The 16,038-nt window shown below is 42.3% G+C and overlaps 1 protein-coding gene across 6 annotated transcripts in view; it reads right to left on the reverse strand.

Annotated features, from left to right (window-relative positions):
* CEP89 (centrosomal protein 89) overlaps positions 1 to 16,038 on the reverse strand; it is a 76,692-nt gene that overhangs the window by 20,355 nt on the left and 40,299 nt on the right. For all 6 annotated transcript variants that reach the window (XM_032390492.1, XM_032390491.1, XM_032390495.1 and 3 more), the window contains 4 exons: positions 14,511 to 14,626; positions 11,940 to 12,120; positions 3,463 to 3,630; positions 2,696 to 2,837 (listed from right to left, as the gene is read on the reverse strand). In XM_032390492.1, the coding sequence (XP_032246383.1) occupies positions 2,696 to 2,837; positions 3,463 to 3,630; positions 11,940 to 12,120; positions 14,511 to 14,626 (607 nt within the window). The remainder of the gene's footprint in view (positions 1 to 2,695; positions 2,838 to 3,462; positions 3,631 to 11,939; positions 12,121 to 14,510; positions 14,627 to 16,038) is intronic.

Raw genomic sequence — 16,038 nt, forward strand, 5'->3', positions numbered from 1 at the left:
CTGGGGTGCCTGGGTGGCTCAGTCGTTAAGCGTCTGCCTTCGGCTCAGGTCATGATCCCAGGGTCCTGGGATCGAGTCCCACATCAGGCTCCCTGCTCGGCAGGAAGCCTGCTTCTCCCTCTCCCACTCCCCCTGCTTGTGTTCCTGCTCTCGCTGTGTCTCTCTCTGTCAAATAAATAAATAAAATCTTTTTAAAAAAAAATTAATTAATTAATTAATTAATTAATTAAGGTCTAGGAGACCAGGATAGGTAAGGTTGGGACGCTTGGCCCATAGTCCCAGGGCAGGCCAGAAGCAGCCGTACCACCCTTGGACCCCAGCTAGAGGGGCTGACCTTGGGGCTCCCAGGTACAAGGAGCTTGCAGGGGCAAGGGGACAGCAGTGTCTGTATATACACAGAAGTCCCTTGTGGTGGGCAGAGGTAGGGTGGGATGAAAGCAGCCCCCCCACATCTGGGGGGTCTAAGATTTTGAACCCGAGCCTCACTTTCAGGCCATAATAACAAAGGTCAAGGCAGGAGGAGAGAACACATTTCATTAACAGATTATTGGCTTAATTTCTAAGTATTCGGACAAATAGTATATGGCTCCCATTTATATTCCCATTCTGGGCCCACAGATATGAGGGTGGGCCTAAGAGAGACCATCCGAGGGTTGGGGAGGATGTCAACTTCATCATAGAAACCTGGGTGATCACTGACCCACGTGGGAGGTACAGGGCCTGCCTCCTGGGGGAGCCTGCAGGGTGCTGCCCTACAAACTGGGTTCGCCCTTAGAGTGGTACTGACACGTGGCAGCTGGGTGCCCATGAATGTCTGCTTAGAGGACTGAGCCGATTGGCACTTTCCATTTTCTAGCAAACTTCTGCTTTGCAGTCTTGCTATTCCAGTGGGTAGGCCCAGGAGGCATGGCTGAAGAGGAAAAGGGTGCTCAGTGCTGCTACAGAAAATGCCCGAGTCCAACACAGGTTAGGATGGTGACCTCTCAGGACGGGGGCTGCTAGGGCAGGGGGTGTGCATGCTTAGGCCCCTACCATGCTGCGTCTGAGTCACAGTGCTTCTGAAAGACCCAGAAAGGACTTAGAAATCACCACTAACATGTAACCACACTCCTACCAACAACTATTATAATTTAAAAAAAAAAAGGTTTTTTTTGGTGACCTTGTAAGTACAGAACAGTATCTCAAGATTGGCTTAATTTAGCATCTTTTATTACAAGTAAGGATCACATATTCCCCCAAGAGCTGTGTGCTACTTATATTTCCTCTTATATAAACAATAGCTAAAAGCCTACGTCCACTTTCCTATGGAGGAGCTGAATGTCTTCCTAGCAGATGTGAATAAGCCTGTGCCATATCCTGACAGACTCCCCAAACCATTCATCTGGGAGAAGGGGCTGAGTGATTCCAAGTTTGCCAATTTCCAACTGTCTCAGGAAGTCCTCTGGTCTCCTCCATCATGACCTCCACTAAATTATTACTTCTAGTCCTAGGCTACCAGAGATTTGCAACATTGCTTAAACAAACATTTAAATGTATGTAAGCAGTACGTGCTCAAAGTTGAAAAATCATAAAGTGCAAGTAAGCAAGATTTCTTTTTAATTGCCTATAATTTCACCACTTGGAGATACTGTTATGTAACTCCTATTTTGTGGTAAATTCTATTGGGCTTTTACACTGCGTCCAGCTTGGCATGGAGTCTGTCTTCTTTCACTGCGCAGCCCTACAGCTGACACCTTTTAAAATCAGTGTGGAAAGGGCGCCTGGGTGGCTCAGTCAGTTAAGTGTCCGCCTTCAGCTCAGGTCATGATCCAGGGTCCTGTGATGGAGCCCCATGTCAGGGCTCCCTTCTCAGCAGGGAGTCTGCTTCTCCCTCTGCCCCTCCCCCTGCTCGTGCTCTCTCTCTCAAATAAATAAAATCATAAAAAAAGAGAAACTTTGAGGATTAAACTGTTTAATAAGATAAAATAAAATCAGTGTGGAAAATGCCAGGAATCATGTCGGCGGCATCGCTCCTGCTGGCCGGGCAGTGCTCCATCATCTAGGACCAGCAGTGATCCACTCAGTTCGGTCTTTAGGACCAGGGCTGCCAGAAGCAACATGGGATGAACTCTATTTAACCTGCCTATGGTTCTGTTTCATCTTCAAACAGGGAACACATTAAGTCAACTTTACAGAGAGAATATGAAGATGCATGTGTAATAAACACCTGATGACCACGGCTCTATTTGGTTAAATGGACTAATTCCATTAGTTTACCTTCTAAAATATCATTTACCATAATTTAAAAGTCTGGGTTATTTGTCTTTCAAAAATGTTCTTCCTCCATGGTTGAAAGCTAAAATTTTGGAGAATCTGAAAATGTGCAGCTAAAATTTAAAAAGATGAAGATTTTTATGGATAATTTTGTAATGAAAATGCTCTTTTTTAAAAAAAATATTTGAGAGAGAGAGAGAGGGAAGAGAGTGGCAGGGGGAGGGGTAAAGGGAGAAGGAGAGAGCGAATCTCAAGCAGTATCCCTACTGAGCGTGGGGCCTGACACGGGGCTCGATCCCAGGACCCTGAGATCATGACCTGAGCCGAAATCAAGAGTCGGACGCTCAACTGACTGAGCCACCCAGGCATCTCAAGAAAATGCTCTTAAAATTACCTTTACATATTAACTTTCAGTGTACTTGAAGAAAGTGAGGGAGCTTACCAAACACATAAGACTGTCGCGTTCCTGGGTTATATTCTCTGCCAGGCCGACAAGATTTGCCAGGTACTGGTGAGCAGACATTTCCTTCTCCATGGCTTTTTCCACCTGCTTTTTGAGGACATCAATTTTCTTTTGAGACCTCCTAGAGAGTTCCCCCAAATGGTGGAATAAAAAACTCATTAGCCTGAATGGCTAGGACATAGTGAATATCTGCATTGTAAAAATAGCAAGTATGTTAGTACTTAAATGTATTCTTCAGCAACCTAAATCTTCTATTAAGTTTCAGGGTGAGAAGAGGTAAATGAGTTTAATTTTAAGTGATGCATAATTATTGACTCCAAATCAAGTCAACAGGTATCACAAAATGCTTAACACAGTTAATAGGCTACTTTGTATGTATTATTCCATTCATTTTTTGGATCATGTTCTAAAAGATGCTTTTGAAAAAGGAGTCCAGTTACCCAAAGCCAAGTTCTGGGAAATGTGTAGGAAAGAACTTCTAGGACTTTCAGAGTCTTAGGGTCATCATTATGACTATCAACTATAATTGAACTATAGACTTGAGAAATGTTGGCTAACACTGGTCAACAGAAGAGCCTTTACTGTAGTTTTCTTTTGATACCCAGTAATCTTAATGATCCTTTTCCATTTTATAGCCAATATTAGAAAAAGAAAAGACAAAGAAAATAAAACAGAATATTTAATTTTTTCTTTTTAATACTAACCCCCCCCCAAACAAAACAGCTTAAGAAAAAATAGATAAAAACCTATTTATTTTCTGTGCTCTGTCGAGTTCAGCTCCCAGTGCTTGGTTTTTAGCTGCCAGACTGTTCTTCTCTAAGAGCAGGCTCTGTTTCTGCACTTGCAGCAGTGCCAACTTTCCCATCAACTCTTCCATCTCGGCACCTCCTTTCTCCTCTTCCTTCTGCAACTGGCTGGCGGACAAAAACATCACAGGCTTGGATCCAGCACACTGAAACTAATAAGAGGCCGCCACTGCCAGGCAAGCCAGGGGCAGCCCAGCCCGAAAGCCCACCAGCCTGCGGGGGTCCATGGAAGGCCCCCGTGCAAATGCTGCCCATCCCCTCTCAAAGGGCCTGGGATGCAAATCCTAGGGGCTGGGCACACAGTTTTTTGATGGTAATGATCTAACACTTTTCCTGCCCATAACCGTTGCTTATGCCTTTATATAGATATTCTTATTTGTACCCTATATTCCATCCAGAAAGAATTTTTTTTTTTAAGATTTTATTTATTTGAGAGAGACACAGCGAGAGAGGGAACACAAGCAGGGGGAGTGGGAGAGGGAGAAGTAGGCTTCCCGTCAAGTAGGGAGCCCGATGCGGGGCTCGATCCCAGGACCCTGGGATCATGACCTGAGCCGAAGGCAGACAATTAATGACTGAGCCACCCAGGCGCCCCATTCCAGAAAGAATTTAAGACTGCTTCCTTTTTTACATAGTTATAATTGCCTCCCCCAAATCCTAATGCTAAAACAAATTTTATGTCATACTAAAGTAACTCTATGTTTTTATGATAAAAGCAACAAAAGAACAAGGAGGGCACACAATTTCAATATATAGTTCTGGCAAAATGATGCTTGAGGAAAGAGTGATTTCTTCGTTGGTTCTCTTGGTCAGTTCTCATGGAATAACCAGGACGAACAGGTGGAGCCATGCGCACAGAGGCTGCCCAATTCTGAAAGGAGGGTCTCTCTGGGTACCGCGTGGGCCTTACTACCAGGCTTGCTGGCCGGCAAATGGGCGCAGCTTGCATGTGTGTGGGTCTGCCTCACTAGTCAGACAATTTCAGTGACTTCGGCCTGCGTTGGCTCCCTGAGCACCCCGGCAGGGATTTTCCAGATAGTTTCCATTACTTTCTAGTTTACTAGTTTTAATTAGTCAAAGAGCGGAGGACGTATCTAGATAAAAACCATGAAACTGAGGTCTTTATCTTTTTTCTTCAGTGTCTTTTGTTTTGATTTTAGAATTTTCTTTAAACATATTTTTGCCAAAGTAATGTACTCACCTGGTACCAATTCAATCACTAAAGAAAAGTTCACAACGGAAAGCAAGTGGGCCTATAGAGAATGTTGGGAAGGTATCAGTGGGCCAGCATAGTTACCTCAGAGAGCAATACGTTAAGTTCTAGAAAACGCACTTACCCTGTGGGCCAACAGTGCCACCTCTAAATACGTATGTAGGGAAACTCTGATGACACACATGCAAAATCTTACTGTGGCACTACTTACTGGAGCAAATTTATTAACAATTTAAACTTCCACTAAGGTAAGTAAAATGTAGTATTTCATATGATGGAATACCACCAGGCAGAAGCTAAAAGAATAAACTCTAATAGCTATTTCAACATGGAGAGATGTTTGAAAAATTGAGTGTAAAAGGCCAAGATACTAAAAGCATGAATTCATTCATATAAACTTAAGACACACCAAAAAAATGCCATATGTCATTTATGGAAACATATGTGGAAATAAAAAACAGATTGGAAATGTAATTCCTAGTTTATGGTAGTGATTCCTTTTAGAAAGCCAGGGATAAATATTGGACTAAGGAGAGTGGTTAAAAAGGACTTCAGGTGTATTTCTAACAATATATTTCTTAAACAAAACAAACAAAGAGGTAAAAGCAATTTGTTTTAAAAAAAAAAGTTAATAGCTGGTGGAAGAAATAGTTGCTTGCTTGCTTGATTTATTTGTTTATTTAATCTCTACACCCAACATGGGGTTCAAACACACAACCCTAAGATCAAGAGTCACACGCTCCCCTGACTGAGCCAGGCTGGAGCCCCAAAATAGTTGCTTAAAATAAAATCTTTTAAAAATAAAATGTTTCCTATTCTACTCCTCAGGTTCCCCAGAGGAAACCTGTACTGATCACTTTTGATTTTAGTTCTTCCAGTAAAAAGCCATTGATTTAAAATTTTTTAAATTGTGAAATACACATATAGAAAAGTATATAAAAGATAAATGCATATTTTAATAAATAATTATAACAAACCCTCATATAATTACCATATAGGTGAAGAAACAGAACATTTTTTGGTAAATACTTTAAGAGTTTTTACATCTAAGGGCGTCTGGGTGGCTCAGTCGATTAAGCATCTGCCTTCGGCTCAGGTCATGATCCCGGGGTCTTCAAATCGAGCCCCATGTCGGGCTCCCTGCTCAGCGGGGAGTCTGCTTCTCCCTCTCCCTCTGCCTCTCTCCCTGGCTTGTGCTCTCTCTCACTTGCTCTCAAATAAATAAATAAAATCTTAAAAAAAAAAGTTTTTACATTTAGATTCATGGGTGAAAATGAAAAGTAATTTTCCTTTCTTATAATTGGTGGGTTTTGATATCAAAGTGACATTGATCTTATAAAATGAATTAGGTGGCATTAACTCTTTTTCTGTTTAAAGGGTTTATGTAAGACTGGAATTATTTCCTCCTTGAGTATTTTTAGAACACTCTGGTGAAGGTATCTAGGCTTACAGTTTTCTCCAAGGAACGATCTTTGGATTCTATTTCTTTAATGATTAAAGGAATATTCAGGTATTCTTTTTGAGTCAGTTTTGGGAAGTTATGTTTTTCCAGGAATATCACTATTTCGCCTGAATTTTCAAATGTATTGATAGGAACTTATTTCTGGTGGGTGCACACACATTTAAACATCTACTTGGTAGATTGAGTCTTTTCTGTCCATCAACTGATTCTCTTTGTTAAGTAGTGTGTTTTACCTAGTCATCTGTCTTGCCAGATATTAATGGAACTTAGCACCTCTCTTTTGGTTTGTATTTGAGTAGTATGGCTTTTTCTGCACTTTCACCTTGGACCTGTCTGTGTCTTTCTGATTGAGATGTATAGCTTAAAGGCAACACAGAGTTGCCGTGGAGAGCTGAGCTACACACTCAATAGTATCTCTGCCTTGGAACCCACCGTGTCCGGCCTGCATGAGGCCTTGAGCTGACGCGAGCCTCCCCTGTGCACAGGACTTCGGTCACAGCCCGTAGGGTCACAGGTAAATGTACATTCCTGGTATGAGTCCTCCATGTGACGAGCATTCTTCCCCACCTCCGAGGGACTTTCCCTCACTGCCCCATAGGTAAGAGACCTGAAGCTTGCTAAAACCCTGCTCTTTTGACCCTCATGTGTGCTAGGCACCCTGCCTTGACGTCCCCACGTGGCCCCTCCAGGTACCTGTGGGTACAAACTTTTCTATTTCACTTTCCCTTGCGGTCTTACTGTGGCTCACCATCCAACACCCCAGGGCTCTACTTAACATACGTTAATTTAAGTTTAGTCTCTTTGGTGTTATCTATTCCTGATATATTTGTCTTTAAATCTTTTCATTTTGCATTTTCTATTTTACCACTTGTCCTATCTTTTCTTGCCCTCATTCCGACTGATTAAAAAAAAAAAAAATCATTCTTTCCCTGTACTAGTTTAGAAGTTACATTTTCTTTCCACAAATTTCACCATGTGTATTTTCAAACTATAAAGTGAATCAACACCTTTCTCCTCTCCAGAATGATATAAAGACTTTAGAAGACAAACTCCATTGACCCTTTTCCTGATTATATACTATTATTGTTGTGCATTTGAATTCTATGCATTTTTAAATCCCAAAAGATATTATTACTGTTTTATGGAATCAATGTTCATTTACATTTATTTACATATTTACTGTGTCTCTTTTACTCTAGTTTACCTTGCCTCCCATACATCCAACACTGAATTATGTTCTTCCTCCTAATGTAGACCCTCTTTGAGAACTGCCTTTAATGTAGGTCTGCTGGTGGTGACACTCAGTTTGGGTTTGAAAATATCCTTATTCTGACCTCATTCCCAAAAGGCATTTTCTCCAGAATGAAATTCTAGCTCATCAGGGGTTCTGTTTGTTTCCCAGCACCTTGAAGCTAGCATTCCAGGGACTGGTGTGTCCCTTGTTACCTGTTAAACATCCTGTTGTTGCTGAACTCCCCTGAAGGCAATCTGTCCTCTGCTGTTTCACTAAGATGGCTCTTCATTTACCCAACTGTGCTTGTGCTTGCTGGGCTAGCCCAACCCACGCACTGTCGACTGTCTTCATTTGGAGAAGACTCCTCATTGACATCTCTCTAACTGCTCCTGATTAAATATATCCCTCTATCGCTTCCTGTCTGTGATCTACTGATACTGCGACCTTAGAACACTCCATGCCATCCTAAGGATCCTTGCTTCTGACCTATTTTTCAGTTTGCTAATTCACCACCCTGCTATGTCTAATCTTTAGTTAAGCCCATCCAGTAAATTCTGAATTTAGGTTATTGTATTGTTTCAGTTCTGAACATTCTGTTTCCTTTTCAAATTCAGTATTGTTACATTTTATAGTTCCCTGAAGACATTTTGTAGCCTTTTCTTTCTTTAAGCCTAAGAGCTACCAGTTGTTCTATATAGACTTTGTCTGATAATTCTCATATCTGGACTCTTGATTATTATTTGCCACTTCTGCTGGTTCCCAGGCACTGTCTGGTTTTCTTTGTGTCCTGGACAATATCCTGGAAAAATTTCTAAGAGTAAAGAGCCCTCCTCCAGAGAGGACTGAGGGCTCGTTGGTTTCAAGTTCACCTTACCCTGAGGATGAAGCCCTCTCGGGTCCCAGTTCACGATTTATTTGCGGGTGATGGGCTTGTCTCATCACTCTTGGTCCACTGATATTTTATGTGGGTGTATCTGGGTGTGGGTCTTTTTCATTCACTATACCAGGTACTCTGCAGGTCCTAGCAGTCAAGATCTTTGGAGACCTGGAAATGCCCTTCAACTGGTCATGTCTTCCTTCCCATTTTCTTTAAGCTTTCTGAGATTCCTGACGATCTAAGGTTGGACTTCCTGGACAGGTCTTCCATCCATTACCTTCTCTCCATTCCCAATTGTCTGTTTCCTTATGCTCTAGCAGAACTGACCAATTTGTCTTTTAGCCCTTCTACTGAATTTTCTTTAGATTCTGATAATCAGTTCTAATCTTGCTCTTAGTGATTGAACTTTTTTATGGCATTTTATTCTCTAGATTCTGAGTTCTCTATATTATCTTTTTCTTTGAAGTGAGTTTCTGTGCTTATGTAGGTCTCCCTCTTTTATTGCATTTTTTTCCTATTATACCCAATGATCCTTGTCATTTGTTCACACCTGGGAGTCTGTTCTTATTTTAGGATGAAGGACTTGGCATTTGGTGTGTGTTGTGTAAGGAGACTGCTTTTCTGCCCTGACATCTCCCTGAGCAGGCATATCACTGACTGCTGAGCAGGACTCTGTCTACACAGAGGAGTTATGTGAATAGTCGGCTTCACTTTAGAATAGCCCCTCCCGTGCCCCAAAAGCCAGAGTAAGGAAGGCTTCCCTTGTATAGATACCACTAGTCCCCCAAACACTTAGCTCTCCCTAAACAAGTTTGCTAACTCTCTTAAGTAGGATGACTCCCTGTTTTTCTCCCACCACCCAACCTGAGTAGGCTCAACCTTTGTAAGCAGCGGTAAAAGCAAAGAACAACTGAAGCTTCCAGGTGTGACCACCAGTACAACTGTAAGTCAACTGGACAGTTCACTTGAAAAATAACCTCCTGCCATTTCTGGGGTCACAGTTCCTCCCAGGCAAGGTTGCCGACAGGTAGAACAAGCAGACTAAATGGAGAAGTCACTCCATATTTACGATCTGCACTGCCCCGAACCAGAAAAGGAGAAACAACACACATGCACCATACCTAGAAGCTCATGGAGCACAGGTTCAATTTAACCTTTTCTATATAAACAAAAATCTTTTTCTCATGACCTCATCTTTGCCTGTGTCCCCACTCTTTCCCAAAGTCCTCCTCAGACTCACCCCCATTGTGGGAGCCAGTTCCACAGCTGCTTGGCTGCTAACTAATGGCTACTCTTGCACACGTGGCACATCTCTTACTACCCTATCAGTGTGGGAAGGGAGCCCCCCTATCGGAGGCAACCAGAGGGCAGGTGCACTGAAGCCTTGCAGCCCTTTGGCTCCCTTCAGCCCAACTCTAAGGTGTCCTTGGCTGACCTCACGTCTGTAGTAGTCTCCTTACTTTGTCTGCCTCTACAGACTTCCCTGAATTCACATATTCCATCCCTGATGGACTCATGCCACCTTCCCATGTTACTGATGCTCTCACCAATCACTGCACCTTCCAATAGAGAACCATCAGGGTCAACACTGTCCACGTCCACTCTTACTGTCTATCCTCTACCCCACCCGTCAACTCTGAGCCCAAAGCCTCCCGGCAAAAGCTGGCATAAAGGCTTTCCATCCCTATTCTAGCTCACTCCACCACAACATTCCTCACCTGATTTCCACTTACAAGAGATCTGGTGACATGTTTGCCTTTTCAACAACCGTGTCTTCCACTGCCTTCCCATCAGTGACTTCCTTTTGAAGGATTTTATACCTTCTATACTCACATCTAGGGGGCCATTAGAATATGTGGTTATGGGGGCACCTGGGTGGCTCAATCAGGTGAGCATCTGACTCCTGGTTTCGGCTCAGGTCATGATCTCAGGGTCATGAGATGGAGCCCCGTGTTGATTCTTGGGATTCTTTCCCTCTTCCTCTCCCTCCCCTGCTGCCACTCTCCCCCACTTACTCACTCTCTCTTTTTGAAGTAAATAGATAAAATCTTAAAAAAATAAAAAAGAATATGTGATTATGACATCCACAAAAAAAAAAAAAAAATCAGCCACAGGAGTGGGTGTTTGAGGGAAATAAAATCATTAAGACAAACAGAACTTCAAAAAAAATTTCCTTCCTCTACTGGAATAGGAAAGTAAAGTACAGGTCTGGCCCAGACAACGTGTAATAGTACAGTCAAAACACTGGGTTCCAGTAGTTGGAATCCCCAGCATTTACTAAAGTACCAAAACTAAGCACTTCACATGCACCAACTCATTTATTCCCCAACGTCAACCATCTTAGCTGAAAGCCTCACCATTTAAAAAATTATTTCCCCATTACAAAAGTAATGCATATGCATATTCATTTTACACATGTAAAATATTTTTTAAAAAACACAAAGAAAATTTAAATTACCCATTTTGATGGTTAATTTTATGTGTCAACTTGGCTAGGCTATGGTGCCCAGTTTGTTTGGACAAATATTAGATAGATGCTGCTGTGAAGGTATTTTGTAGATGTGATTAACATCGATAAGCAACTGACTTTAAGTAAAACATTACCCTTAATAACATGGGTGGGCCCCATCTAATCAGCTGAAGGCTTTATGAGCCAAAACTGAGGTCGCCCAAAGAAGGAATTCTGCCTCAAGACTAACCCAGAAATCCTGCCTGAGTTTCCATCCAGCTGGCTGTCCAATGGACTTTGGATCTGCCAGCCCCTATAACTGTGTGAGCCAATTCTTTAAACTCTCTCTCTCTAGAAGTATCTATACACATCCCCTATATATATCAGTTGTTTTTCTAGAGAACACTGACTACAGATATACATAGAATTTCACCTGCCAAGGAGAATTTTGGTTAATATCTTTCCCTTCTTCCAGTCTTTTTTTCTATGTACCTATGGTATATGTGTGTGTGACCATATACATACAAGTGTATATATGTATTTATACATATATATAATTACATATATAAAGACACATACACACTAGAATGATCAACTCATCCCAGTTTGCCTTGGACTTTCTCAGTTCTAGCACTGGGATTCCCACATCCTGGGAAAACCTCAGTCCCAAGCAAAACTGGGATGGTTGGTTACCTTAATACACATACATATACACACTTTTTTTCTTTTTAAACAAAATTGTGATCATTCTATACATACTGTTTTGTCATCTAATTTCTTCACCTAAAAATATATATTTTCTCAAACTCCCCAAGATTCGTTTGTGACATCCTGTTTAATGGCTGCATTGCATTTCATTTTATGGTTGTATCCTTTCATTTAATCCGTTCCCTATTACTGGATATCCAGGTTTCCAGTTCTACTACTTTAAATTATCTTTGGGTCTAAAACCAATAAAGGCTGGAAGAGAAGGGGGAAAAGAAATCATACACAAAGTGCAGACCGTGGCCCTCAAGGACAGGCATAGTGTCCTTTAGTAATAATAGATTTATGATTCTCAGTCCCAGACCCCTTGCTGGTGTAGCTACATGACTCAGAAGAAGACGGGCAACCTCTCTCTACTCCACCTAAAACCACACGCACGGTGATGCACTCAAACTTGACAAGACATTGTATCCTTACCTTTTTAATTCATTTACAATTGAAGCATGAACGTTCACTGCAATTTTACCATCCAACTGTGTTTTTAGGTCCTGGCATTCAGTACGTAAAATTTCCAACTGCTCCTTGTTTTCAGTTAGTTCTTTTTTTTGGTTCTGTGTTTTAGTCTCCAGAAGCATTAGTTGTTTAGTCAGTTTAGAAACTGAAAAACAAACGAGATGGATAAAGACTTGGTACAGAAGACTTAAGAAAACATGATTATTGATTAAGGTAATACCCAGGAGAGCCAGCTTATAAATAATAATCTTGAAAAAATCTTCTGGAGATTTATAAATTAATACCAAAAACCTTGTACTTAGAAATTACTGTCCTGGGACACCTGGGTGGCCCAGTCCGTTAAGCATCTGCCAGCAACTCAGGACATGGTCCCAGGGTCTTGGGATCGAGTCCTGCATTGGGCTCTCTGCTCAGTGGGGAGCCCGCTTCTCCCTCTGCCTGCCACTCCCCCTGCTTGTGTTCTCTCTCTCTCTGACAAATAAATAAATGAAATCTTTAAAAAAAAAATTAAAAAAAAATTACTGTCCCTATATTAAACATTTACTGAATATCAACTTTCTTACTGGGGCTCAATATGTTGATATCACTGTTAATATATGATGTTAATTAAACAAGACAGGATTTTAGCCTTCAAGGAACGGACTTTCCAAAGGCTGAAGCCTTAAGTCACAACACACAGATGTGCAGCATCATGATGTTGTTCCTAAAACTGCAAGATTTTCAAGTCTTTAACAACATCAAATATGGCCCAACTTTTCTTCTCATTCCTCATTAAGTTATGTTTTAAAGTAAATCATAAATATTTTCGCCCTGGGCAACACCCTATATGTAATGATAAGATACTTCCCGGACATCTATTGAAAGTAGCACTTAGAAGTATTAGAGCATAAATTTTAAATCCTTCTACTCTATGAAAAGATTTAGCTGATCAAAATGAATAGCTCCTTCTGGCAAATGGGAAAATAGGACAGGCAGCTGACTGGATCAAATCACACAGGCCTAAAGGTTGGCGCCATTCTACATGACCAGAACCAGCATCATACCTGTTCGTATCTGTAACATTTGAAGAAAAAAAATTTTTTTTTAATGTTTTATTTATTTATTCATTCATGAGAGTCACAGAGAGAGAGAGAGGCAGAGGAAGAGGGAGAAGCAGGCTCCCCGCCTAGCAGGGAGCCCGATGCGGGACTCGATCCCAGGACCCTAGGATCATGACCTGAGCCGAAGGCAGACGCTTAACCATCTGAGCCACCCAGGCGCCCAACATTTGAAGAAATTAAGCTCAGGAAATACAAAATTAATTTTTCCTGCCATCTCTGATTTTGAAAACAAAGACAGGAGGCTTTGTTCCTCCTCCACCACCAAATAATGCCAGAGTAAAAGCAAATACATCTGTGCCACGTAGAGTCTAAGGGGCAGTCCTGTGAAGGAAACTCCTGTTGGATACTCTGATGTTTTATTTGTATTTATTTTTTATTTTAAACTTTTTTTAGATTTTATTTATTTGAGAGAGACAGAGGGTGAAAGGGGGCTGGGGGTGTAGTGGGGGTGGGGGGAGAGAGAGAGAATTTAAAGCAGACTCTGGGCTGAGCGCAGAGCCTGATGCAAAGCTCAACCCCGCGACTGGGAGATCATGACCTGAGCTGATACCAAGAGTCAGACGCTCAGCCAACTGAGCCCCCAGGCGCCCCCAGACACTCTCACTTTTACACATGAGCTGGCTCATGGAAACAAATGAAGAGCCAGCCCAGTGACTTCAGCAGCAGCGGGGGCTTTAGTGCCCAGGGTGTTACGGGGCAGTCATTAAATAATCAGGAGAAGAGGGGAAAACAGAAAGGGGAGGTTACACTTATATTCTGCCCTCCTGTGCTATATTATTCTTCACTGGAAAAGAAAAGTCAGTAAAGCAAAAGGAAGAAAATGCCACTACCTTCTGTGCTCATAAATCTGGGGTTTAACCAAAGTGGAAGAAATGACTCAATCTGGCCCACTTCAAAGCCCACGGCCACATGCTGTGAGGTTCCTAGGAGCGGGGAGGGACACATGGGGAGAGGGGGGGTGCTCACAGAAGGTATGGAAGGGAGACAGCCTGTCACAGCACCCACAGCTCTGAAGGAAGGGCAAGAGCACAAAGAAACTGTTCAGAGAGCGAATGCATTCTACTTATTTACTCACGTAACAAATATTCAGGAACCGAGCCTGGCGTTGTTTCAAATATTCACCTCACATATTTTTTCCACTTACGTGGCACTAGCCCCCCAACACCCAGTTCTGCTGACTCTAAAGGGGTCATCTACATCTGCCTTATAAGATAAATGGAATAACTGGAAAGACACGGTGGAGTCTAAGAGAAAGCAATCAATGTGCTTTGGGTCATGACTGGATATGTTATAACATAAACAGCTGCCTTTCAGTAAAGAGGAACGCATTCTAGAAAACGTGATTTCCTCCATTGGTAATTTGAAGGGGTCCCTACCAGGAGCAGGGTGGGGGGTGGGGGCGCCAGTGTCAAATGAGGCTGGAAAGATAGCTCACCTTCCTGGAGACGCTCCTGGTGGGTGTCCTTGACTTTTCTCTGCTGAATCTCCAGCTGCTCTATCAACAACTTGTTTTCCTCTAAAACCAGTTCTGCCTGAGTCTGAAGCTGACGCCTACAATTGATTTACAAAATTAAATACTGCCACTCAGGTACTGAATGATTACAGAGACACTCCTGAGTCTAAAGGAGAGCAATTGATGTGTTGCAGGTCATGAATATCTGGACAAGTTTTAATGCTATACACGTCACTCACACAGTTAATCCTACCATTCGCATTAAATGGGGGGGGGAGGGGAGGAGGACAGCGATAACATTTGCATTATAAACTGCTTCAATAACTTTTTAAAATGTAACACTGCGAACATATACAAAAGTAGAGAAGAATCGGATAATAGACTTTCATGTACACAACACAACACCCAGCTTGAACGACTGCCAAATGGTCAATCTTCTTTCACGTATAAACCTCCAATCCTGATACCCACTGGACTATTCTGAAGCCAGTAGGAAATTAGAAGAATTTAGAAAGTTCCCGTTTTAATTGAGAAGTACTCCCTTATAATCAACAGCATATTTGCCCCCAAACAATGACTTTGTGAAAAGCCTCTGGCTGATTTCTTAAACCATACTAAGTACCAAAACTGCCCTTTCCTTACAGAGGGTGCAGTCAATCCCGGCCCAGCTCAAACTGCATGATCAAAAATTCCAATTAGAATGAGCTAAAGGGGCCTTTAGAAATCTGGTTAAATGCTAACCATTCAAAGAAATGGTAAACCAGTAAATTATCACAAATTTTCACTTTGAACTCAAAAAGTGAGGTGGAGGAAGGAGATAAAAAGATGAAAGGAGTCGGCTATAGCAATGACGTCACTCCAACAGCGGCTGCCCACGGGCTCCTGGGCCCCGGCTGCTAACACCGCACCCAGGATGGGGAGGGAGCTACCCTGCTGTGCGGAGCGGGAGCCCCCCACCCCCTCACCCGGGCTGGCCTGCCCCAGCCTCCTCGTTTCCGCCTCGGCAGACTAGCTGCACTTCCTCCTGTTTACACTTTGGACTTTCTTTTTTTTTTTTTTTAGATTTTATTTATTTATTTGAGAGCGAGAGAGAGAGAGAGAGCACATACCAGCAGCGGGGAGGGGCAGAGGGAAAGGGAGAGAAGCAGACTCCCTGTTGAGCTGGGAGCCTGATGCGCTGGCTGGATCCCAGGATCATGACCTGAGCCAAAGGCAGATGCTTAACCGACTGAGCCACCCAGGCGCCCCTACACTTTGGACTTTCTTAGGACTTCCTTTCTTCCTCCCTCCCTTCCTTCTTCCTTCTTTCCCTCTTCTTTTCTTCTTTCCCTACTTCCTTCCTTCCTTCCTTTCTTCCCCTCCCACCATTCCTTCCACCTTTTCTTTCTTTTTTAAATGAAAGGGATTCTCCTATTTCTTTAAAAAAAAAAAAAAAAGTTAAAGCCTCACATTTAGTGTTTTTTTTTTTTTTTTTTAAAGATTTTATTTATTTATTTGACAGAGAAAGACA

Source organism: Phoca vitulina, unplaced genomic scaffold (genome assembly GCF_004348235.1).
Source record: "Phoca vitulina isolate PV1807 unplaced genomic scaffold, GSC_HSeal_1.0 scaffold58, whole genome shotgun sequence".
In the NCBI taxonomy this organism is placed as follows: domain Eukaryota; kingdom Metazoa; phylum Chordata; class Mammalia; order Carnivora; family Phocidae; genus Phoca; species Phoca vitulina.